General features: G+C 49.4%; 1 protein-coding gene across 6 annotated transcripts in view; it reads right to left on the bottom strand.

The window, feature by feature from the left end:
- Positions 1-23422, bottom strand: part of Ssbp3 (single stranded DNA binding protein 3) — a 158159-nt gene that overhangs the window by 13895 nt on the left and 120842 nt on the right. Inside the window, exons 6-13 of one of the 6 annotated variants that reach the window (XM_008832994.3) lie at positions 12988-13068; positions 12054-12113; positions 8404-8470; positions 8230-8306; positions 2061-2149; positions 1366-1414; positions 759-794; positions 222-276 (exon numbers count right to left, since the gene is read on the bottom strand). In XM_008832994.3, the coding sequence (XP_008831216.1) occupies positions 222-276; positions 759-794; positions 1366-1414; positions 2061-2149; positions 8230-8306; positions 8404-8470; positions 12054-12113; positions 12988-13068 (514 nt within the window). The remainder of the gene's footprint in view (positions 1-221; positions 277-758; positions 795-1365; positions 1415-2060; positions 2150-8229; positions 8307-8403; positions 8471-12053; positions 12114-12987; positions 13069-23422) is intronic. The other 5 variants (XM_008832995.1, XM_008832996.3, XM_008832997.1 and 2 more) reach the window with 5 other exon arrangements.

Below are 23422 nucleotides of genomic sequence, written 5' to 3'. Positions count from 1 at the left end.
GGGGGGGGGGGGGGGGGGAGTCATTTGTCTGAGGCCACACAATAGGTTGGTGGTATTAAGGGCTCAAAGATCTTGAATACCCACGTGTCACGGTGCTTGGTGGAGGATGTGCTGCTCAGGAAGCAGTGGCTGGAAGGCTGGGCTCTGCAACTGACCCCTTGAGGACCCTATAGCATCTCCAACCCCCGTCAGACTTTCTCTTTCCCCTTAAACCCTCTTACCCGCAGGACTAGGCATGATGGGGGTTCCTGGAGGGCCGCCACCACCAGGGGGTCCCTGAGATGAGATAAAAGCTGGCATCAGTTACCTGTGATAAGAGGCTTGGGGAAGCCACCACATTCCCTCCCAGTGCCCAAGCCACCCTGACACTGTTTCTTGCTGAGCCTCTTTTATATGCCTAGAGCATACACACGTGAAGAGAGGTGGACTTTCCCTTTTCCTCTCCTTAAACCAAGAGGCACCCACGATGGGTATGTGCACACTTGCTCATGTACATGCATGCCAATCAGTGAGAGCCAGCGGCATTAAGTGGGACGTACAGCCTGCTGGGCAGCCATTCAGAAGGAGCCTCCTCCCACATCAGGTTTAGGGATGTCTGGGCCACACTGGGCTTATACAAATGCCTCAACACTGACAGCAAACCCTAGCAATTTGGGTGCTGGGTGCAGATTGTGTCCTTACAGGAAACATGTGAGACCCTTAGTGGTTCTCCTGCCAGTCAGATGCAATGGACAGTCAAGAGCCAGGGCTGCACTTACCACATAGGTACCAGGTGATGAGGAGGAGTACGGGATCTGGAAGGGAGATGTGGGAGTCATGTTTTCACTTCCAAACCCACCTGGGGGCATACCCAGGCTTGGTGATACAGTGAGCTAGTGACTTCGTTAGTTTCTCTAGGAGGCCTGATATATGAGCAAAGTCACACTACAGTGGTCCTTAGGGCTAGTCACCTCTCCCTAGTCTTGAGTTGGAGCCTGGGAATAGGGTCCCAGGAGGCCTCCCAAGTTGTGGGGAAATGCACACGCACGCACGCACGCACGCACGCACGCACACATCTTCTTCTCAGCTGGTCTATGTACCTCACCATTCCTTCCTCTCAGTGCTAACAGCCTAAATTTCCCTCTCTGAACAAATGATGTTTCTGGAGCCTAGGCTCTCAGCTGATACCTGGGAGCTTCTGCAGGGCAGGGCCACCCTTGAGGATGCCAGAACATTACCTGAGGGTTCCACCTACTTGTGCCTCCTTCTTGGAGGCATCAGATGGAATCTTCTCCCTCCCTGACACCTCCTCCTGGGGACAGGAGCCACCCTGTGCTCAGAACCTCTTTCCTGACAAACAGTGCCCCACTTGACCTGGATACTCACTGAGTTAGCACTGTTGGGATTGGGCCAGGGTCTGCCAGCTCCTGGGCCCCTGAGAGAAGGAGAGATGGAGACAATGAAAGCGGTGCTACAGAGTCTAAGGAGTGGAGCCGGCAGGGGCAGAAGAGCAGGCCAACATCAATAACAGAAGTCCTTCACACAGGCCTACGGTCCTAGAGGCCATTTGAATTGGACTCTGGGATAGTAATGGATAGCTCCATGGTGGAGATGTATGGACTCCTTTAAATTACATGTAAACAGTTTACAAGATATTTATATCTAAAATTCTCTCTGAATTTTCCTAGGAAGATAGGCTACAGATTCCTGCATAGGCTAAAAATCACTTGAACACTAGAGATCAGAGGCTATTTGTACAGGGATTAAATCTTGGCTCAGTTAATAAAAGCTGGGCAAGCCTAAGGAAGTCACTTCATGTCTCTGTGCCTCAGGGAGTTCATCGTAAGTGGGGAACATAACACCCCTGTTCACAGGGGTAGCTTGTGTCTGGCACTGTGCCTGCCATACAGCACTGTACCAGGCAAAGCTCTTACACCTGGGATCATCAACACCCTCATCCTGTTGAGGAAACTGTGGTCCAGAGAGGTACAAGTGACTCCTACTGTGAGTCTTCTGGGGTGCCAGCAGAGGGTGGGGAGGCCACAGGCTCTAAGCCACTGGCAGGAGCCTTTTTGCCTTACATGTTAATCCCAGGCATGGCGGGGCCGAGGGAGTTGGGTGGTGGTCTCATGCCGCTGCCGTAATTCTGCAACGATAACCAAGGGTCAGTCTATGAGAAGGAGAAGGGGAACCGGGGAGGGAAGGAGGAAGGGGAGACAAACACAGAATATAAGTGAGAGGGTTAGTCTGTGAAGACGACCTGATGAGAAAAAAAAATCATACATTCTTTCAGAAAGGTTGGGGTAGGTAGGGACCAAGTGACAGGGACCACAATGACAGTAAGCCAGCACAGAGGGTCACAACAGTCAATGCATTTTCCAAGGGATTCAAAATTGATGTTCCCTAAAACATGGGGTGTTCAGTAAGTCATTGGGCAGCCCCTTCCCATAGGCCTCAGCAGGTTAGAAGGGGAGACTAGGGTACCAGGTCCAGAGCCTCTCTCTGGGATGCCATCTCTGCCTACCAGCCTACTTACCCTAGAATGCCCAATGGTCTCCCCACTGCAGTCACGTGGTCATCCCTCCCCTCCTGTTGGATTCTTACAGTGGGACAGTGTCTTCATATCTACCCCCTCACTCTATGCCTCAGGGCAGTCACTGAGCAACACAGAAGCAGTCAGGGAAGGAGCAAGTACCCAGGGAGCAAACTATAGCCTGCTGCAGCTTGACCTCTGCCCTCGTGGGGGCATCTAAGGGAATGAGGCTGGTAGAGTGCTGATGGCAAAGGAACTACCAGTGTGAGCTACCTGTCACTAAGCACACAATATACTCTTACTAGGTCTGTTTTGTCCTTGTAACAACCCTCTGAAGCTGGGAGGAAGCGGGGAAGTCCCACCTTACAGGAGAGAACACTAAGGGTCTGAGGGGGAGCAGTTTGTCTAAAGTCAGCCAGCAAACGGCAGATTAGGGTCTCACTCTGAACCCACATGCACTAGAGTCTAAACTCTTCCCCACCCCTCTGGCAGGGAGAGGTGGAACTGGAGAAGAGTGTCTCAGAGCTGACAAGGTTGAAGATGGGTCATTATAAGGTAGATCGTACCAACTGAGGGGTCCCCTACTTTGCTAGTCACCTATGGAGGCCTGGAGTCTAGAAGAATGCCCGGGCAGCAGCACCCAGCAGGCTGGCAAGGAGCAAGGTGTGGAGGTAGCCAGCTTGCAGAGCCTCCTTCCAAAGCCTGGGTAGTAAACAGAGTACGTATAGCAGCTGGCCTCAGCTTGGCTACTTCCTGGTAACTCCAGCAAACTATATAAATGACAATTCACACAACAGAGTATAAAGTTGTGCCACATGTTTTACATGTCTCCAGCAACTCCCTTAGAGATTAAAACACAAGTTGCCAAAGGAATGATGGCTCCACTGAATACACAAAGGCCTGCAACTCTGCCTTGTCTATAAAACAAGGACCAAGAGCCCATGAGCCTCCAACCTTACAGGGACCCATGTGGATTGTTAAGTAGTGGTTCCTAGGTGCTCCAAGAGCCAAAGGGCTCAGGCTGACTTGGGATGGCAGCAGCAGACCCGTTACAGCCCTTTATGCTGCTATTGCATCACAGGGTGCAGGCATCAAAACCTTTTCTAATCTCTTTTTACCCCTCACAGGAAGCTGTGTGTCCCATGCAGCTGGCCCATGAGAAAGGCTTTCCAGGTAAGGCAAGAGCTCCCTTTTCCAGAAACCAGGGCTACACCTGGCTTTCTTCAAGTCAGGGGCGAGTCACACATCCCAGGGCTATCAGAAGCCAGGATGCCAGCTATAGTTCAGAGAGGGCTGAGAGATAAAATGAGGCTGGCATGCTCCAGAGGGACATCGAGGCATGCAATGGGCTGCCCCTGGCTGGGAGCTGCAGAGTTGACTCCAACTCTACTCAGCTGTCACATGGATAACAAGGCAGTTCCCTGCATAGAGCTACCCCAAGTCTCCCTCCTGCAGATCTAGACTCTGAAGGGCCACACCATACCTCCCACTTCACAGATGACAACCTGGAGGCCTAGAGATGCCAGACACTTGTCTAAGGCCACCCAGTAAAGCAGAAGTGAAAATCAGGCTGAAACCAGGTTTGGAAGGAAAGCCTTCTAGTCAGGAACACCAGCTTTCCATGTGAGGCAGGAACCTTAACAGCCAGGTTCCAGAGACTCTGGGAAACAGAACTTCTCTGTTCCAGCACCTGCCTGCTGGAGGTGACAAGGTTACTAAACAGGAGTTGCTGTTCCTTCACGTTCTCAGCACTGTGCTGTAGGAACGGGGAGGCCACAGCCACAGGGTCTGCTCTTCCTCACTCCCAAGCTGTAGACAGAGGTGCCTGATTCACAGCCGGTAGCAATGCAGCACCCCCCCCCGCCCCCGCGCCCCTAGCCCTGAGCTCTGCTGGGTCTGGGGAGACGTGGCTGCTGCCCACACCTCCCTCAATGGGCTCTTTCTCATACTTCCTGTGTCCTACCCAGTGCTGTCTTTATCTTAAAACAGGTATAGCCACCTGTCACTGGACTCACCTGGAAAGGAACCCAAAGCTATGCAGTCAAACTTTTCTGGGGGGAGGGGGGTGCGCCTGGCTTCCACATCGCCATCTAATCCCAGGCATCTGGCCACCCCATACAGGGAGGTTCTCCAGGGCCTCATTCCCTCTCACCCTGACCTTGGTGCTCTGTACCACCATGAACAGTCTTTTCATCTCCTATGACCTCTGCTCAAGAGGCTCTGAGCTTGTACCAACCTGGGTCACAGGAGTCCCAGGATACTTAGCTTCTTTAGGTGGCACAGAGCCCTAGGGATCGCGGATTATCCTCCATTTGAAATTTTTCGAATACAGATAAGCTAGGATAGAGATCTGATTCTAGTCCCAGCCAGAATACTGAGGCAGTATGCTACTGAGGCAGCAGCCCTGAGAGCTTGTGAGTGGTCTTACAGCCTCTCTACTCAGTGTGACCAAAAGCCAGTACGTTTTAGCTTCATTTAAGAGGAATGACTTTCTGAAACTTGGACAATAGGTTATTGTCTCATATTAACTGACAAATCTTGTTTTGCTTAGTTTGTTTTGAGACAGGGTCTCCCTGTAGCCCCAGCTGGCTGGGAACTCACTATGTGGACCAGGCTGGCCTTGATCTGAGATCGGTGTGCCTCTGCCTCTGTGCTGGGATTAAAGGTGTGCACCACCACACCAGGCTGACAGTTCTGAAGGGAAACAGATTAAATGGAAATACTGCTTCTTTTTCACTGGTCTTTTCACATACTTGAGTGAAACCATCAGAGGCCCTAAGGGCAAAGATAGGGTGCCGCCTGGCTCCTGGCTGAAACATGATACATATTCAAAACTTGGAATGCCATTCTACTTGGTTTTCAAACCTACAGAATAACCCTAAGACCACACTATACTTGCCTCCTCCCCTAGAAAGATCTAAAGGGGTCACTGGCTAACAATCTAATTCCCCACTGGAAATCATACTAGTGGTGTCTCACTGTTGTATCTCATCTGCCCCAGTACTATGCATGCAGTGGTGCTCAATTATGCTCCCACCCTTCTAATGGCCTACTACCTAGGTGGTGGTAGGCAGGTCAGAAGGCAAAGTGCAGATCCTGCAGGAAGGAAACAGGATCCTGTGCGAGTGTTCATAGTAATTTTCTTACCCTGCCTCACTGTGAGTCCTATAAGGTGTCATCTCTTGACCATCTATTTTGCAAAAGAGGTATGAGAGCAGAGTCAGAAGTGACCAGTGTTTCCCAGCATGAAGTTCAACCTCATTTATTCCTTCTTGTCAACAGAAGTGCCTGGGCAGTAGCCTCAGCAGTCACACAGAAAGGGCCTGGGGAACAGAGAGAGGCTGCCTTCTACCATTCTCAGCTGTGGGGTCCATCTTTCCCCTGGAGCCTGTAGTTCACCCTTGCCCAGGCCCAGTAACTGTATCAATACCAGGCCTTCTTGCTGCAGTCATGAGCTGCTGTGGGGACTCTGAGCTGCTCAAGGGAGGTTTGGTTCCACAAGTTGTTGGGGGTTTTTTGTTGTTTTTTTTTTTTTCATGTAGACTAAGCTGACCTCAAATTCAATATGTAGTTGAGGATGACCTTGAACTCCTGATTCTCCTGCTGTCACCTTTCTAGCACTGGCACTACAAGTACAGGCCACTACATGAAGTTTATGCTGGAGATCAAACCCAGAACCTTGTGTACGCTAGACAAGTACTCTACTAACTAAACTATATTCCCAGTCCCTACATGTCTTTTTTGGAAACTCTTTTTTGTCTTTTTGAGACAGGGTCTCCTCGTAGCCCCAGCTGGCCTGGAACTCACTATGTAGACCAGGCTGGACTTGAACTCACAGAGATCCCCTTGCCTCTGCCTCTCAAGTGCTGGGACTAAAGGTGTGCGCCACCACGCCTGGCTTTTTGAAAACCTTATGTCTGTGTGCGATGCTAGGGCTGAAGCCAAGGGACTTATGCATGCTAGGTGCTATCACTGAGCTATACCACCTACCCTTACTCAACTTCACTTAATAGTAAGATTAACAAACTGTTAATGACTTTGCCAGGAAAAGAAGAAAAGCCTAATAGCAACCACCAAACCCAAAGGAGTCCTGAACATTGGTTTTAAGTCCCCTTCGTGGGGGCTACCAAGGCCCAGGAATCACACGAAGCACTTGACTTGATCCTCCTTTCAGCGTCCTACAAGGTGGGTGGGTGCTGAGCCTCTGGGAGTCCTCACAGGGGAATTAAGATCCCATCCTTCTGTGTCACTCGGATCTCTGTGACATACTGAAAATCCAAGCCCACTGTCAACTCCTCACCAGCAGTGAGTGCCACTGGCTCAGGTCAAGGAGACAGAGAACCAGTTCTGACCCTGGAGAGGGGGCACTGTACTTTCAAAACCTACCCTCTGCCCTGCCCATGGGCTGTCCTGTATAGGTCAGCTCAAGGTGGCTGGAAGGGGTTGGTGAAAAGATCGAACTTTGGAGACAAGACGACTCAAGCCACAACTGCTATAGGCCTGCTTCCTGTTAGGATTCAGGATAGGATCTCTCTCAAAGCTTTCAACACTGCAGATATTCCAACTACCACGGAGAAAGCAGCTGGTTGGTTTGCTGTGGAATTCTGAGAAGGAGTAGGGGCTTCTGAGTCTGCAGAACAGAGGTTTCCCTACAAAAGTGGGCACCTGGGGCAGAGGACACAACTTCAGCCCCAGGGGAACTGGAAACCTATGGAGGGGACCCACAGCATCCTGATCACCTATAACCATGAGCGGGAGAGACAAAATAAGACTTCTAAGGAGGGCAAAAAAGGGAAGGAATATTCTAGAGAAGCTTCTGTCAGACTTCTAGAGAATTTTCAAAGGAAGGTAGAACACAACAAATTCTGCCACATTCAAATACTCAAAGGATGAGGAACACGCAAGAGCAGGTTCCAGAGCAGGAACAGCCTGTGAGACCCTTGTATAGATGAGATGGTCCTTCCCTGTGAGGTGTAGCACTGTGCCTAAGGAGATAATCACTCTTATAGCTGCAGCTATACATGGGCTGTTAGTAATTATTTCTTCCAGGTTTCTAAACTGCCTTTTCTTGGTAATGGAGCCCTCTGGATAAAAGCAACCTGGGGCAAAACCCTAGAGTATGAAGCTGGCTATGGTCTAGAGGTAAAGTGGGTGCTGGAGATTATGACTGCCAATTATTCCCAAGAACACGGATAGAGACAATCATCTGATAGGTGGGGGAATTGCCTACTGGGGTTCAGAGAAGTCAAAGTGACTCATCCAAGAACGAGTGAATGGTGAGTGGCAGGCATAACTAGGTCCCCACTCACTTGTTCCACCACTGGCTCAAACGTAGCCCTCTCCAGTCTATTCCACTTAGGTGCGCAGTATCTTTGGATTTCTGGGGACCTTACATCACAGCTTGTGATACTAGACCCTCTGCCTCCCCAAATTCCTCAAATTACATGTTGGGACACTTGCCCCTGAAGGATCTGTCACCCAGATTGATCCCTGGCTGGGCTCCTTGCCCAGGCTCCCTGGGTGTATCAGCTGTCTACTGCCCACTGAGAGGTTAACTCCTGGCTAGTCTCCCACAGGCAGGGAGGGAAACTGGGAACCTACCCATGCCCTTCTCATCCAAGAGCCAGAAATGTGGGAGACTGACAGACTGTGGAAAGAGGAGAGAAGGCGGGTGCACACTGATGGCAGGACAGACAGACAGACAGGTGGCTAGTTACCTGTGGGCCAGGCCCCATGGGCCCCATGCCTCGAGGAGGGTTCATTCTCTGCATTGATCCTCCCATGTTGGGGTGGCCTATGTGAAAAGAGTGAGTGAGCCACTGGCTGGCAGGAGTAGAGCAAGGGGAGCCCTCCCAATGCCTCGCCCAGCCCACCCTGCCCGCCTTCTCTACCTTGTTGTCGTGTGGGATCCATGGAATTGGGCAGCAATGGCTGTGTACCAGGAACTCCTCCTGGAGGCTGAAAGAGACATGAAACTCAACTCAGTAGCTGCTTCCAGAGCTGGGGAGTGAAGGCAGGGACAAGATGTATCTGCCCTACCCCACCTGTCTTCCTTCTGGGGTCATTCATAGCCTCTTCAAGATCATTCCTGCCAGCTAGGGGAGATCCCCCAGTATCAGGTGAGAGAAAATCGGGGAGCCAAGCTCTGCCGTCTGAACCTGAACACCTGCAGTCCTAAAATAATTCATGTACTGGCTTCACTATTCACCCCCATCCAAGTGGCAGTAGTGTTCCTCCCTCTAAGCTACCTGAACCCTGGGGGCTGCAGTTTAAGTCCAACGCCACCTTCCTTTTGCTTCAAAGATGGAACTCTTTTAAGTACACCTCCAAATAACAAGGGCCCAGCTGGTTAAAACCCTATCATCAAGGGAGTCTTTTTAAAAGGGAACTAGGTAAAGAGGTCTGTGAGATTCAGATGGGGTTAACTGAGATCCAAAGCTCTTAAAGCCCAAGTCATATATCAGTAGGACTACCCAGGCCTCCCAGCTTCCAACTGTTCCCACTCCAGGGGTGACAGGCAGCTACTGGAAGAGAAGCAGGGTGCTGAAGGACAGCGTGCTAAGCAGTGGGTGCTAGTGTGACAGCTGTCAAGGTGGAACAGGGTGCCGTGGGTCATGCAGTGAAAACTGACTAAAAGTAATTTACTTGGGACTGAAGTTATTTCAGCTGTAATTTGAACGAAGGCAGCAGCAGCAGCAGCAGAACCAGTATGCCTATAGGACCTCATCCTTTAGACTTAACAGGAGCATTTGCCTTATGGAGGAAAAGTCTTGATGGCAGGACCACAACTCCCGGCAATGCTCATGGAGGGCAGGGCCCAGTGACAGGGTGTCCCTGCAGGGCCTCTAGCCCTGGCTGCTACTGTAGGCAGGCTGAGGGAGAGCTCTTCTGTCTCAGGTTCCAAAGGGGTGAGAAGCAAAGGGACGGGCCCTGTTGTTTTCCCCAGCTTCAGAACAGGAGCGTATGGCTGGGGTGGTGAGGTTTCATGAGGGCCACCCAAGTCCTTTAGCCAGGCAGCATCTCAGGTTCACAAAGTGGTACTGGCATCTGTTGTGTCTGCCTGCCTGGACAGCTGATGAGACTGGGTCCCCACACCCTGAGTCAAACATCACTGACCCCTTGTTTCCTCCCCTCCAGCTCCTAAGCTATGAGTCAGCCAGCTGGTCTATGTCTGCCCACCTGGGCTGATGGTTTTTATGGAGCCTGGAAGCTTGGGGGTGGGGGTGGGGGCTCTCAGATCCCCAGTGCAGGTATATAGACCCACCCCTGTCCAGGCAGCTCTACAACAATACGCGCTTTCTGTAGAGTACCCCTCCATGGCTTCTAAACCTGCAGATTAAAGTTGTGAGTACGTAGGTTGAGGGATCTAGGAGAAGGGAGGGAAAGTGTGTAATAGCCATGGAAAGCAGGGGTCTACAGCCCTCACACCTGAAAAGGAAGAGGGGGATAATCTTGCTACGCATATCCCCTAGGGAACTACAGGGGATAGTGATGTTCTGGGGCTATTGTATTTAAATGTGGCACAGGCCCCTGAAGGTAGGCCCGCTCTTCTATAGCCCTGGCCAAGGCTCAAGAAGTATGGGTTCCAGGAGATGGACAGCTGCCCTTGCAGCTCACACCTGCCCCACCAGGAGAGTAACCAGGTGGGAGCTCCTCAAAGGTGTGTGGGGATGGGCGTTTGAGAGACTAGGATCTTAATCCATCCTTTCCTATGCCTAGCTGAAGCTCATCATTCTCTACTTACCCTCACTGAAAACAACTCTTTGCACATAGCTCTGAAGCTCTAGCAGAAGAGACTGGGGAGTCAGGCCTTGCAGGGCTCTGAGGTCTAGCTGGGACCGTGGACTTCTTGGTCTCCTGGTACCTTGCTTATTGACCTCTCCCAGAAGGCACACATGACAGATGTGTGAGCCTAAATCCTCCTTCTTGCTTCTGTGAGCTAACCATAGTGGTCCCAACTGAGACATTCTCCATAAAATACCTCAGGAAAGGGCAGATTCCTCTATGGGGGACAAAGATTTCTGATGGAAGTGGTGGAAAGATTAGGAAAAATGACTTGGGATGCAAGGTTTGGATGGTGAATCTATTTTTCATCAGTTCTCTTGGGTCCCTGCTGCTCACATCCGCTCTGTGGTCCTGAATTGCTAGAGGACGAGCCCAATTACAGTTAAGAAATGTCTGCAGCTCTCTATGGTAGATCCTAATTGGGCCAAAGCCAGCCCCTGAGTGGGCAGCGGGAAACGTCACTGTGATGCCCACACATGCAACAGCAAAGGAGTCCACCAGGTGAGTAGTAAAAGCCAGGTGGGGCAGTCATGCTCCGACAATGAAGTAAGTAAGAAGGGTGGGGTGAACGGAATCTGCACCAGCCAGAGCCCACCTTGCCTCGCTGTGAGGTTCTGGGAAGTCACTCCTCTACTCTACCTTCTGTTTCCTCATCTGTGACATACCCAAGAATTCCTTGTTGCTAAAAGGCTGGGTCTCTAAATTCTCTTTGTCCATATCTGTCCCTTTTGTGTTGGAGAAAACAGGAAACAAAGGACTTTGGAATAGGAAAATAGCATGGTAGAAACCTGCCGGGCAGTTTCATGTCTTAAAGGTCCCTCTACAGTCCCCATGTCATGTCACTGGAGTTTTCTTTCAGTCTTGGAGAGCACCAGACTAGGTGACTGAACTCCCCCCAGCTGCAGGGCCTGGAGCTGGATATATTGGCATTGCTGTCAGATTTTTTTTGAAGAGCTTTTGCAAATTATTGGAAAAATTCTAGTTAAAAAAAGAAATTCTGGCACAAAAAGATATCTCCCTGATGCCTCCCTAAGGTTGTTTCTCTCTGACCATCCTTGGCAGAGACATCTGTACTTCTCCAGCCCTCCCACCCTTGATGGGCTGGACCCTGGAAGGCCACTTGAGAACCCATTTCTTCAGCCCACCCCTAACTGCCAACCATGACAAGACAGAGGAAGGCATTCGACCCTGGCCTGAAAAAGCCCTCTTCGTAGGCAGAGTACTTTTCCAATTACATGAACACACCTTTCCTTGTTTCAAGTTGTGCCTGAGAAGTAGGCCGACTTTGCTGAAAACCTCACAAACACCCTGCTCCTCTACAGCCAGGTCCCTGATCTAAGCATTCTCACAGGCCATTTCTCCCCCTAATAGCAGGATTATATTTACCAGCCTTGGCAAAGGCTTCCAGGGAAAAATGCACATTATCAATTAACTTTATTAAAGAAGAAGACCTTTTTCTAAGAAGGGGCTGGAAATGGGGGGTAGGGTCATTACCACTTTCTCTAGGAGAACCAAGTCCCTGCAATCCCACAAGCTGCTTTACTCTGAAACCCATTCAGGCTGTGTGAGGATCTCTGTGACAAGCAGGTTAAATGCTGTACCATGGGCTCAGAGCAGCTTGTTGGCAAGGTTATCCCACCTTAAAACCTGACCCTCAACCCCTTAACCCTGCCATTCAATTTTGACTTGGGTGAAAGTGCACCTAGAGTCAAGGATGGTTGAGTGAGGGGAGAGAGAACATGAAAAGGTACAATACCTGGTTTCCCATTCTGATCGGGGGCCTGGGGCCGCCTGCGTATCTCGGTGACATAAAAGGCTGCAATTATAGGGAATTAGTTCAATGACAGCCTGAGCTACTGTACAGTGACAAACATAAATGCTCTGTACTCTGCAGAGTCCAGTGTATTACAACTAGTGATCTTTTAAGCTCTCTCTAGCCTAGTAAGCCTCTTCCTTCCAGGCAAACTACCCTTGGACAGAGGAACAATAGATCCACGCAACACATGTCTCCCAACCTGCACTGGCTTGCAGGGATCTACTTTGGGTGGAGGGGCAGTGGCTGGGACTTTAAACAGGACACAGACCAGCTAATCAATGCAGGGCAAAGGAGGCCACCTCTGCTCTCCACAAGGGCAAATAAAAACAAGAAAAGGGACCTAGACATAGCGTCTTCAGGTCTGCAGACAGCGCTGGACACGCGCACATGCACACACGTGCACACACAGAGAAACCACCGACAGGGAGGAGTGGGAAGGGAGCAAGGACTTATGGGAAAACACGATGGCAACCATAAGGGGCAGCGGGCTCCTTAACTTAATGCAGGGAAATGGGCAAGAAAGCTTTCTCAGCAGCAAGAGCGCACAAAGAAAAGGCTAGGGATGCAGCCTCGTTACAAACAAATGGTTAACCAAACTCAAACCAAACAAAAGTGAGAGGAAAAAACAAAACGTAAAGGCCACTGACAAGGTCACAGAAATATTTTTTTTTCTTGGTTTCATATCCAAACTGGGTGTGATGCCAAGAAATGAAGACTATCTTTAGAAAAATATTCTTTTTAAATTAAACTTGTCAATTAAGGCAGGAAGGCAATGCTGGAGCACATTTTGATTTTTGCTTTTCCTCTGCGGCTCTCTCCTTCCTCCTGCCCCGTGCCCCTTGGCCGGTGGGCCGGCGAGCCACAGTGCGTTTACCTGACTGTGGGGTCCCATCATGCTGCTGGGATTGTGAGGTGGAGGCTGTGCGTGCGGCGAGGGCTGTGACCCCGGAGGACCCTGTGAGGCCAGACAGTAGAGGCAGGTTATAGATCACAGCACATGGAGAAGCGCAGAAGAAGCTTAAAAGAACAAAAATTAAACCAAAACGCAGAGTGGCGGCGGGCGTGCGGGTGGTGGGCTTTGGCTGGCAGGAGGTGGTGGAGCGCTGCTTGGGTCCTGGTTCAATGGCGAACAACGGCGGGCAGGCGGGAGGGAGGGAGGCTGATCAGTACATTCACAGGGGATTTGGAAGAATGAAAAAAATAAAACAAAGCACCGTCATCAAAGCACACAGGAGCAAGGGCAGGACACAGGCTACCATTGAACAGAATTTGCCATGTTAAATATGCTGGTTGACCAACTCAGGACAGTGATACAGACAGGGCCCCTGGACCCAGATGCAAGCCTGCAAGGGTAAAGGAAGGAATCAGGTGAGGCCCCAGCCCCTGAGGAGCTCACATTCTAGGGACAAAGACCAAGTAACCTGAGTCAGTTGGGGCAATATTCATCAAGGGTCTGCTGGTGGAAGTAGGGCAGTGGGCACTGATGGATGAACACAGACAGAGGCAGAGTGGGAAGTACTAGGGTCGGAACCAATGGGGAAATAAGAGGGGCAGAAAGTTGCCAAGCACCCACCCAATGTGGGCAATGCCAGAGCTCTTCTGTTCACGAACTCACAGTTCAAAGGGACCCTGTAAAGTGGTGTCTCGTTTCAACTTTTAACAACGAGGAAACCAAGTTAAGAAATAAAGAAACTGGGCCATGACCATACAACCTTTTTTTTTGAGACAGGATCCCCCTGCAGCCCCACCTGGCCTAGAACTCACTATGTAGACCAGGTAGGCCTTGAACTCAGAGAGCTCCGCCTACCTCTGCCTCCCAAGTGCTGGGACTACAGGCATGCGCCACCACACCCGACTCAACCATACAACTTTTAAGAGGTAGAGTTCAGGTTGAGTCAGGCTGAGCAGCCCAGGGTCAAGTGGGGGTAGGAACTATCACTGATAGGTGGTTCAGTGGGTGGAGGAGCTGGCTTCCCACACCAGGTGATGGGGAGCCACCTGCAGTTCTAAGCTGACCCAAAGCTCTAAGATATGCTGACCTCAACTCCCTAAAGAACAGATGAGGATATGAATTCACTTTAACCATAGAGCTGGTCAAATATCAGTGGGTGGCGAAATCAATTTAGTAAGTTGCAACCACTATTTTTTTTTAAACATGGAGTGACCTTGTATAGGGAGGGAGGGAGGGAGGGAGGGAGGAGAAAATCATAGAACCTTATTTATGTGTCATACATCAGGATCTCTCTCAAGAACTACATTGGGGGGGGTGTAGACTGGAACACAGTAGTGTGTTTCCTACTATGGGTCACAGACATTGCCTTAGAAGCATCTTCTGGCCCTGGCCCAGCATGCCACTGAGACCTAGACTCAGGATGGGGATAAGAGGCGTACCTTAGAAGTACCCTTTTCCACAGGGATGGTCCCTTAGCACTGGAAGTCATTTTGAAAAAAATTCCAAACAGAATGGAGGTTAAATGTGGTTAAATTTTTACAGGGAAAGGGAGCCAGCTATATTGGTAGGGTTTCCATCCTCAGTTTCATTTCTCAAAGCTAGACGGCCAGGCTCTGCTCACTGGGAGGCCCCATCCTGGAGCTGGGGAGGAGGCGGTAGTGGAGAGATAGTGAAGAGGTGTGCAAAGCAAGAGGGACAGCTGCCGGCAGCTGAGGGCACCACTGGGGAAAGGCCTAGAGCTTCTCGGCTAAGTGAGGGACTGTTCACTTCCGGAAAGCTCCGAGGAGCAGATGTTCCCCTACCTGCCATGCTACTAATTTCAACAAGTGTGTGTCTTTCTAGCGGCTGCCAGCAACGGCATGGTTTGTTACCATGAGCAATTTTCTTAATTAACAGACATTAATTAGCCATTTAGCAATTTTGCAAGCATTTGTTTAGCGGCTTTCCTAAACATGAATACCACTGTGATAATGGCACTGATTAGAGGGTCCCCTAATTAACAGTACAGGGAAAGAAAATTGAAATCACATAAATTAAAAAGGGAGGGGAAGTTAATGAAGGCGGGACATATTTGCACCTGCAAGTCTTTTGTACCACAAAACTTGGGTGTAACATAAACAAAACAAGATAATTCAAAGCCAACCCCCCAAAAAAAGAAATTTAAAAAGAACGGAGGAAGAGGGTTCAAGGGTAAGGTCCAGTTGGTGAGCAGGGGCAAAAGCCTGTCTGTTGGTTCCTCAGCTCTTGGCAACAGGGATCACCTCCTCCCTAACAGTTCCCCTCTCCCTCCCTGGTCACACAAGTGCTTTTGCAGAGCAAGGTCCTCAGACCTGTGTGACCCATTGGCAGAAAAGGTCCTAGTGGCTGCCTCACTTGCTAAGTAAGAGAAACAAATTGGAGGCATCCACAGGTGCTCACTAGGCAGTCTTGAGGGTCAGTGCTCAGTCTCAGGTCTGAAGTCAGGCTGGCCAGAGCAACCTTAGACTGTTACGGCCAGGAGCTCCCCCACGAGCTCCCTCGGGTACAGAGGGCAGGGCTGGTTCTGAACAACTGGGAGATAGCAAGCTTGCCACTGTAAGACACAAGGCTGTTGGTGAGGCTCTGGCCCACTGCCATGTGGGGGCAGTGAGAGAATGGGCTGATAAGCCTGGGGGTGGTCAGCAGCTCTGATATTTCCTCATGGACTTGAAGCTGGGTCAGAACACTGAGGACCAGAGAACACCTGGCCCAGGCCAGAGAGGAAATCCTATCACAACCTCAATCCAGACAAAAAAAAAAAAAAGGCTATATAAGGCAACCCCTGCCCATCAGGTGCTGACAAGCTGCTGTTTACAAACCTCTAGACCCAGCCCCTGACCCTGTTTCAAGCCTGCTTCATGGGTCCTAAGCAAAAAGCCAACCACTTCCCAGTAGGTCACTCATGTTCTCTGTACCCCTAACCATCTTTCAATAGGCTGTGTTGATACTAAGACTGTCTGCATCATCCCAGGAGGGACCCCACACAGTCTGGTACATCCTCAGGAAGAAAGAACAGAGTCGTGTTCAGAGAAACATTTGCTCCTATGAAGAAAATGGCAGGTGTATTGCTGCCTCCACTGCCCTGTTTTATTAGTCTACAAACAAGTAGCCTCATCTTCCCTCCCGGACAGCATAGCATTTTCACAGAGACTTGGAGGTTGATTTAAGAAAGGGAATTCTATGGTCTTTTTGATTTGTTCCACAAGGGCAAAATATAACATAGGAAGTAAGACAAAACAAACAAGGTTCCTGCTAGAGGTTTTTGCCCTTTGTTGAGATGAGAGTAGCTTTCCTCAACAGGTCCCCAAAGACTGAACATATAAGCCCAGCGGGATGAAAAGGAGGGTATCCCAATGCCCACATTTTTCCAGGCAGGCAGGACAAGTTTCCTGTGGGCTTCTTGGGGTCCAGCTGCTGAAAGCTTTTTTTTAAAAAACATTTTATCTATTATTTTTATTTTATGTGTGTAAGTATATTGCGTGCATTATGTAGCATACCCATGTTGTACAATGTCCATGGAGGTCAGAAGAGTGTCAAATACCCCTTGAACTGGAGTTACAGATGGCTGTCAATCACCACGTGGGTGCTGGGAATTGAACCCAGGTTCTCTGTAAAAGCAGCCAGTGTTCTTAACCATTGAGCCATTTTTCCAGCCCCTGAAAGCTCTTGAAGAACCTAAAATAGCTGTGTCTAGAAGCCTGCTTGGCTAAGATGGTCTCCTCTCACTGGTGGTAAGAGTTTTAATGTCACAAGTGCTGCATAACACTAGGCAGATCAGGATGGCTGAGCCTTACTAGGAGCTGAGGAAAAACTGCACCTGCCTAGAAGTCACTTGTTTATAGATGGCACTGTTTTGACAGACTCATCTCTTCCCCCAGTGTCCTTCACTTACAGGGAAAAAGTGGTCCGGGACAGGGATGGGACTTGTCCAAGGCCACCAGGAACTAAGCTTTCTAACTCAGCCAGGGCTCACTATATAGCACATAATGCTCCCATCTACATCTACCTTAAAGAAACAGGGTTTTAAAAAACCAAGTTTGAATTCTGGCTCTAACACTGACTGCAGATCTGTCCTCTTTGCACACCAGCTCACTTAATCCTAGACTCTACATAGTAAGAGACACCAATCACATCATTTTATAGTCAATGAACAAGGGTCAGAAAGCTGACATCAGTACTGCAGATACTAAGTGGTGGAGGTAGGCTCCAAGTCTGATTCAGGAACCTGGGGGTCTAGGAAAGCGACCCCCACCCCCATTCTACAAGCCTGTGAGCAGCATTTCTATGTCCAGGAGAGCTTCTAGGCTAAATGGGGAAGGTGATCAACAAGTGACAGACAAGACTGAATGCTCACATAACTTGCCTAGGGGGTCTAGTAGTGATGCCTAGTTCCTTCTCACTTTCCAGAGGTAAACTGAGGCCCAGAGTGGCTATAAAATGTGGGCTAGCAGGGCTGGAGAGATCGCTCGGCAGTAAAGAACACTGACTGTTCTTGCAGAAGACCCAGGATGAAAGCCTAGCACCCACATGGCAGCTAACTGTCTGTAACTCCAGTTCCAGGGGATCCGACAGTCTCTTCTGTCCTCCGAGGGCATTGCACAACATGGATGCACTTACCCACATGCAGACAATACATGCATACACATAAAATAAAAATAATAAAATTTTTTTTTTAATGTGGGCTTGCTCCCTTCATGAGCCACTACAGAGCTGGGATATGAATTATAGTCCTGCAGTAGATCAGATGTCTTTCTACTGCACCTCACTGTCCATGGAGTGATAACAGGGGAGTCGAGGAAATCCAGATGAAGACATATCCCTGCTCCTAAGTCCTGGAAAAACTGGAAAATGTACCCATATCTTTGCAGCCTTCACACTGTCCCAGACCCTGTTAATGGACTTGCCCTTCCTCACAGCTGGCTCTAGCTCTCCACCTGCACACACCTAACCTCCACACTTCCTTTTCCCTTCTTTCCTGTAATTTCAGCACTGAGCAGTGTTATATCCAGCAGCTTCTGAGAACCACTTAGGCGAGGCCGACCCGGGAGGCTCTGTTATGGGTGTGATGGAGGCAAATGTTTGGTGTTTCACAAAGCCCTGTAGTCTGGATGGTGATGGTTTAGTGAAAAAGCCTTTAAGGGCATCACCATGGTGGGGGAGCAGCATTCCTACAGCTCAGGGGATTGGAGGTCTTTGCAGAAAAGCATTTCACAACTGTTGGAGCCCCCACCCCTCCTACCACATTCTGGCTGTGCCCTGTACTTCATCTGAAGCTGTCTTTGAGAGATGTGCTAGAACATGATGGGAAAATCCTTGCAGTACATGTGCTGAATCCAGCTCCCTAATAGCCCTGAGCCTCAGAGGCCTCCCCAAGAGAAATGGAATCTACACAGATACTACAAGGGTGTGATCTAGCTCAAAAGTGCACCCTTATCTCTGGCTAGTGGAGTCACTAGCTTGCTGTCTACAGGAATTTCACTTACAAGTTCTGGCCTGGGTCAGGCTACCTCTGCCAGGTACACCCACAACCTGAGGAAAGCTACATAGCATCCTGCAAGTGTCCTCTGATACTCTGCCTGCCTGGGGGTGTTATATGGGGAGCTCAAGGGCAGTGACTACTGTTTACCCCCTTCAGTACATCCAGGGCAGGGCCTGCACAAGGCTCTGGCATGTGACCACACAGCCACCTTCAAGGGGTGCCTCAGGAAGCTCTGGGTGGCACCTCTAACACTTGTGGGCTCAGGGAACTAGGATGACACGAACAAAAGATTGGCCACTTTGGTACTCTAAGCTAAGGACTCAGGGGGGTGAGGGATAATGGCTCTATAATATGAATAACCAGATTGGGGGGGTCTTTTTGAGACAGGATCTCCCTGTAGCCCCAGTTGGCCTGGAACTCACTGTGTAGACCAGCCTGGCCTTGAACTCTTAAGAGATTCACCTACCTCTGCCTCCAGAGTGCTAAGACTAAAGGTGTGCATCACAACGCAACGCCCGGCCTTAAATAATCAGATTTTTTTTAAAGTCTACACTCCGGGGCTGGAGAGATGGCTCAGCGGTTAAGAGCACTGATTGCTCTTGCAGAGGACCCGGGTTCAAGTCCCAGCACCCACATGGTGGCTACAAACCGTCCTTAACTCTGGTTTCAGGGGAATCTGACAGTCTCTTCTGACCTCTGTAGCATTGCATGACACGGGTGCACTCACATACATGCAGGCAATATGCTCATACACAAAATAATAATAATAATAATAATAATAATAATATAAAAAAAGTCTACACTCCAAAGTTGACCCCATGTTAGCAAATCCTTTGGTCTCTGATTTCTTATTCCTATTTTTCCCCTTTAAACTTCACTCTGTGTGTGTGTGTATAACTTACTTCAAGTTATTTCTGGAAAAATGTGTTAAAAATGGCCTCTCTGTGGAATGAAAAATAAATAACTAAATAAAATAAAGATAAAATAATTAAAAAACAAAGTTTTATTGGGACACAGCCATGTTCATCTGTATACTGTTCACAGCTGCCTTTGTGCTCCAATGGCAAGCTGAGTAGTCTCTAGTAGCTCACAAAATCTATGATATTTGCTAGCTGGCCCTCCATAGAAATGGTCCCTGAGTGAGATGATGGTTGTCAAAGCTGAAGAGGGATAACAGGGGATTTTTATTAATTTGCATAGAAAAATACAATACTACTTTTTTGATTTTAAACTCCCATCTCCCTTAGAAAAAGCAAATAAAAAATTAACTCCTTGCAAAGGAGAAATGGAGTCAGGTGTGGTGGCACATGCACTTGGGAGGTGGAGGCTGGAGGATTAGGAATACAAAGACAGCCTCAGCTACATAGTAAGTTTGAGTTTAAAAAAAAAAAAAAAAAAAAAAAAAAAAAAAAAAAAAAAAAGGAAGTCTAATGACATTAAGGTATTATCAGAGCCAAAGATTTACCCAACAGGGGATAGCCAGAATGAATGCAGGCCAGGGGATCAAGCACTGTCTCTCCCACTGACACGCCACATCATCATTCACAAGCCTGGTTTGCTTGATCTTTGTTGCAGAACAAATCATGGTTCATCACCGCAGTATAAAAGCCAGCATCAGGGGCTGGCGAGATGGTTCAGCAGCACTTGTTGACAGGCCCGGTGACCTTAGTTTGATCCCTGTGATCCACATGGTAGATAGAAAAAACCAACTCTCACAAGTTGACCTCTGATCGCTACATGGCCTCCTTCTAATAAATAAGTTTGGGGGTGGGAGGCTAGCATTGGGACCTAGTCCACTGGCCTGGATCTCCTCCTTGCTGATGATCTCTCCTGTTATTTCGCCCTGACACAGTGCCAGACAACAGCCCTTCTCTCACCTGAGACACAAACATCTGCAGACTTGCCGCCAGTCCTGTGTTCTTTCAGCGGGTTCAGACTGCTTGGCCCCTTTCCTGGGGAGTGAGTTCACAGAGGATTCTCTGGTTTCATTGGACAGAAAAGGGCTCAATCTTGAATGGTACGGGTTGGGATGGGGCAGGAGAAGAGCAGTGACTTTGGGAGTCACAAAAACATTAGGACTTCCCTGCTGGACACTGTGCGTGTCTGTGTAACTGGGCACCCTTTTTTAGGGACAAAGGAAAAAGCACCAATATCCAGACAAATAGGATAACCCACCTCTTCATATAGCCGGTCCCTCTGGCTATGGGTACCATCCTTGGCACCAAGTACACACAAAGCACTGGAGACATAAATAAATGGCACTATGCCCTCTCCTGAGGAGTTGCAGGCTGAGGGTAGAGACCAAAGTATAACTATTACCACAGACAGCACTATCATAGAGGCTGTACTGGAGAGCTTTAGTGTCAAGTTGACACCCCTGGGTTGAGAGCCTCAGTTGGGGAATTGCCTTCATTGGACTGGCCTGTGGCCATGTCTGTGGGGCATCTTCTTGATTGTTGTGTGATGTGGGAGGGCCCAGCCCACTGTGGGTGGTGACACCCCTAGGCAAGTGGGCCTGTGTTGCGTAAGAAAGCAGGCTGAGCAGGGGCCAGGGAGCAAGTCAGTAAGCAGTGATCCTCCAAGGCCTATGCTCCAGCTCTTGCCTCCAGGTCCCTGCCCTGAGTTCCTACCTTGGGCTCCCTGATAAACTGTGATCTGGGAGATGTAAGACAAACCCTTTCCTCCCCAAGTTGGTAGTGGTCAGAGTATTTTGTCACAGCAATGAAGAGACAAATAGGACAGAGGCAGAGACTGAGTACACTGGACAGCTAGGCAGGCAGCAATCACCATATAATCACACAAAGCAGGACCCTCAACAGAGAACGTGCCCTCAACAGAGAAGGGCAGACAGAGTCTGGGCCCAGAGCATGGAGTCTAGGCAGTCCCAGTGCAGGAAAGGGTGTGTTTACATGAAGATGGGAACCTCAGGCTGGGATTGCCAGAGTATTAACCAGTGAGAGCTACCATAAGTGACTGGTGTTTCTAGGATGGGACATCTATGGCGTTCCTCCCCAAAGATGTTTCTCTGCCTTTTTCTCAAGTCAGGAATCAGACTTGTGATCATGGGAAAATGGTGAGCTGACAGCTGTCTGGGGTGCTAATTCCCAGCTCTTACGGACTCCATGGGGAACAACAAAAGCTGTTATAGTCTCACTATGAGTGGCATCTTCCATTCTGTGGCCTTGCTAAGCCCTGCCACAGCACTGACCAGGAAAAGGTTTCCCATGTCCAGACTCATCCTCCAGGGTCTCTGACCTTTCCTTCCCTGACATTTAGTTGTTATAGAAGTGACATGCTTTGGGGATAAGTGGGAAGGAACAGATGAACCCTGACCTTCAATCACATCAGTCCCTTGGAACACTGAGGAGCATGCCTGTTTTTGCCAGGGCAACCTGCTCCCCTCCCTCTAAAAACTGCCTTTTGCTCTGCAATTGGACAGTGTTACAATTGCAGCCTGTTCCTGTCTGCCAGCCTCCACCCTACCTGCTAGCACTCAGGCTCTGCTGTTAATCATGACAGCACAGTGAAGGTGAGGTGCATGTTAAAGAGGCATGGCCTCGTCCACCCAGCAAATGCTGCTCTACTTCAAGCTCTCCAGGCTCACTTGTGTACACAGCTCTTCCACCCCAACAATGTACATCTCAACAGACAATTCCAAAGTCATGACTCTTCATAGCCAACCAGAAAGGGGCCACAGGGCCCTAGAAGCCACAAATCCAGATTGCCCAGAATTCAGCCTGCATTACCCACCAAGAACCAGACAACTGCATTTTTTTTTTCTTTCCCCTTTGCTCCTGCAGGTCCCTAGACAGCTGCGTGGTTTCTCAACTCAATCCCTCTCTGACACTCCCAGGATAATGATCTGGGACTTTTCTCCTTGGTTAAGGTGAAGCAACAGGCTTGGACAAGGTAAAGAACCAGGATCCCAGAAATACACAGGTTAGAGACACCTGGTCTATGGTTGCATGGACAACATGCATGATTCCTGGAGAACTTTGACAGAAACACAAGGAACAACTCTGGGGTATTAGAATAGCCCAGGGTCATGGGGCAGGAGCCTGGCCTGTGTGTCCTTTCACGATCTTAACCAGGAGTCTGAGGTGTCAAGAGTCAAGAACTTAAGTCAATGCCAGGAGCCAGTCACCACCACCAGGCAGTTGCTAGTATGTGAAGCTGTGGCTTGGGATTCCGCAGGAACCCTTCATTTTTCATTATTACCCAAGTCCCAAGGAGCTTGTCTTGGGATCCAAAGTAAGGTTATTTTTCCCAGACCAGATTACAAATTTCTGGACTCTTAGACCATTTCTGCAACTCTAGAGTGAGTTTCTTGTAATCAGCTACAGTTAACTTCAAGAGGAATTTAATCAGATACATCTGTTGGGCTTTTCCTTTTTGACCTTGAAGGGAAGGATAGGGCAATACTTTGTCAAAGCCTTCTTGAATAAAGCTGACCTGGGAATGAAAAGCCTTCAAAAGTGGTAGGAAAGAACCCTACAGTTGGAAGAAGCGTCCATACAGATTGATGGAGGGGCAGAGGCCAGATCTGAGAGCGACAGGTCTGGCCCTTGCCCTGGGGACCAAGAGCCGGTCTACCAGAGGGGTGAAGACAGCAGGGACAGATACACAGGGCACACAATACTGTAACTGAGAACATAGAGTCTTGCAATGAAGGAACACTGTGGAGTGGACAGGAAGAGTACTCAGTAGAGAAGAGTGTACATCCACTGAGGTGGCAGCCACCTGGCACCTGACAGGTGCACTATAAACACTTGGGGACAGGGGCTGCCCTGCCCCCAACCCTAGAGGTCTAGCAGGGCCAGGGGCAAGGCTGTCATTTGAGACCATGTGCTGTGTAAATGA

The sequence above is a fragment of the Nannospalax galili genome, unplaced genomic scaffold (genome assembly GCF_000622305.1).
Source record: "Nannospalax galili isolate Female #2095 unplaced genomic scaffold, S.galili_v1.0 scaffold356, whole genome shotgun sequence".
NCBI lineage: Eukaryota > Metazoa > Chordata > Mammalia > Rodentia > Spalacidae > Nannospalax > Nannospalax galili.
This window is presented reverse-complemented; position numbering and strand designations above follow the sequence as displayed.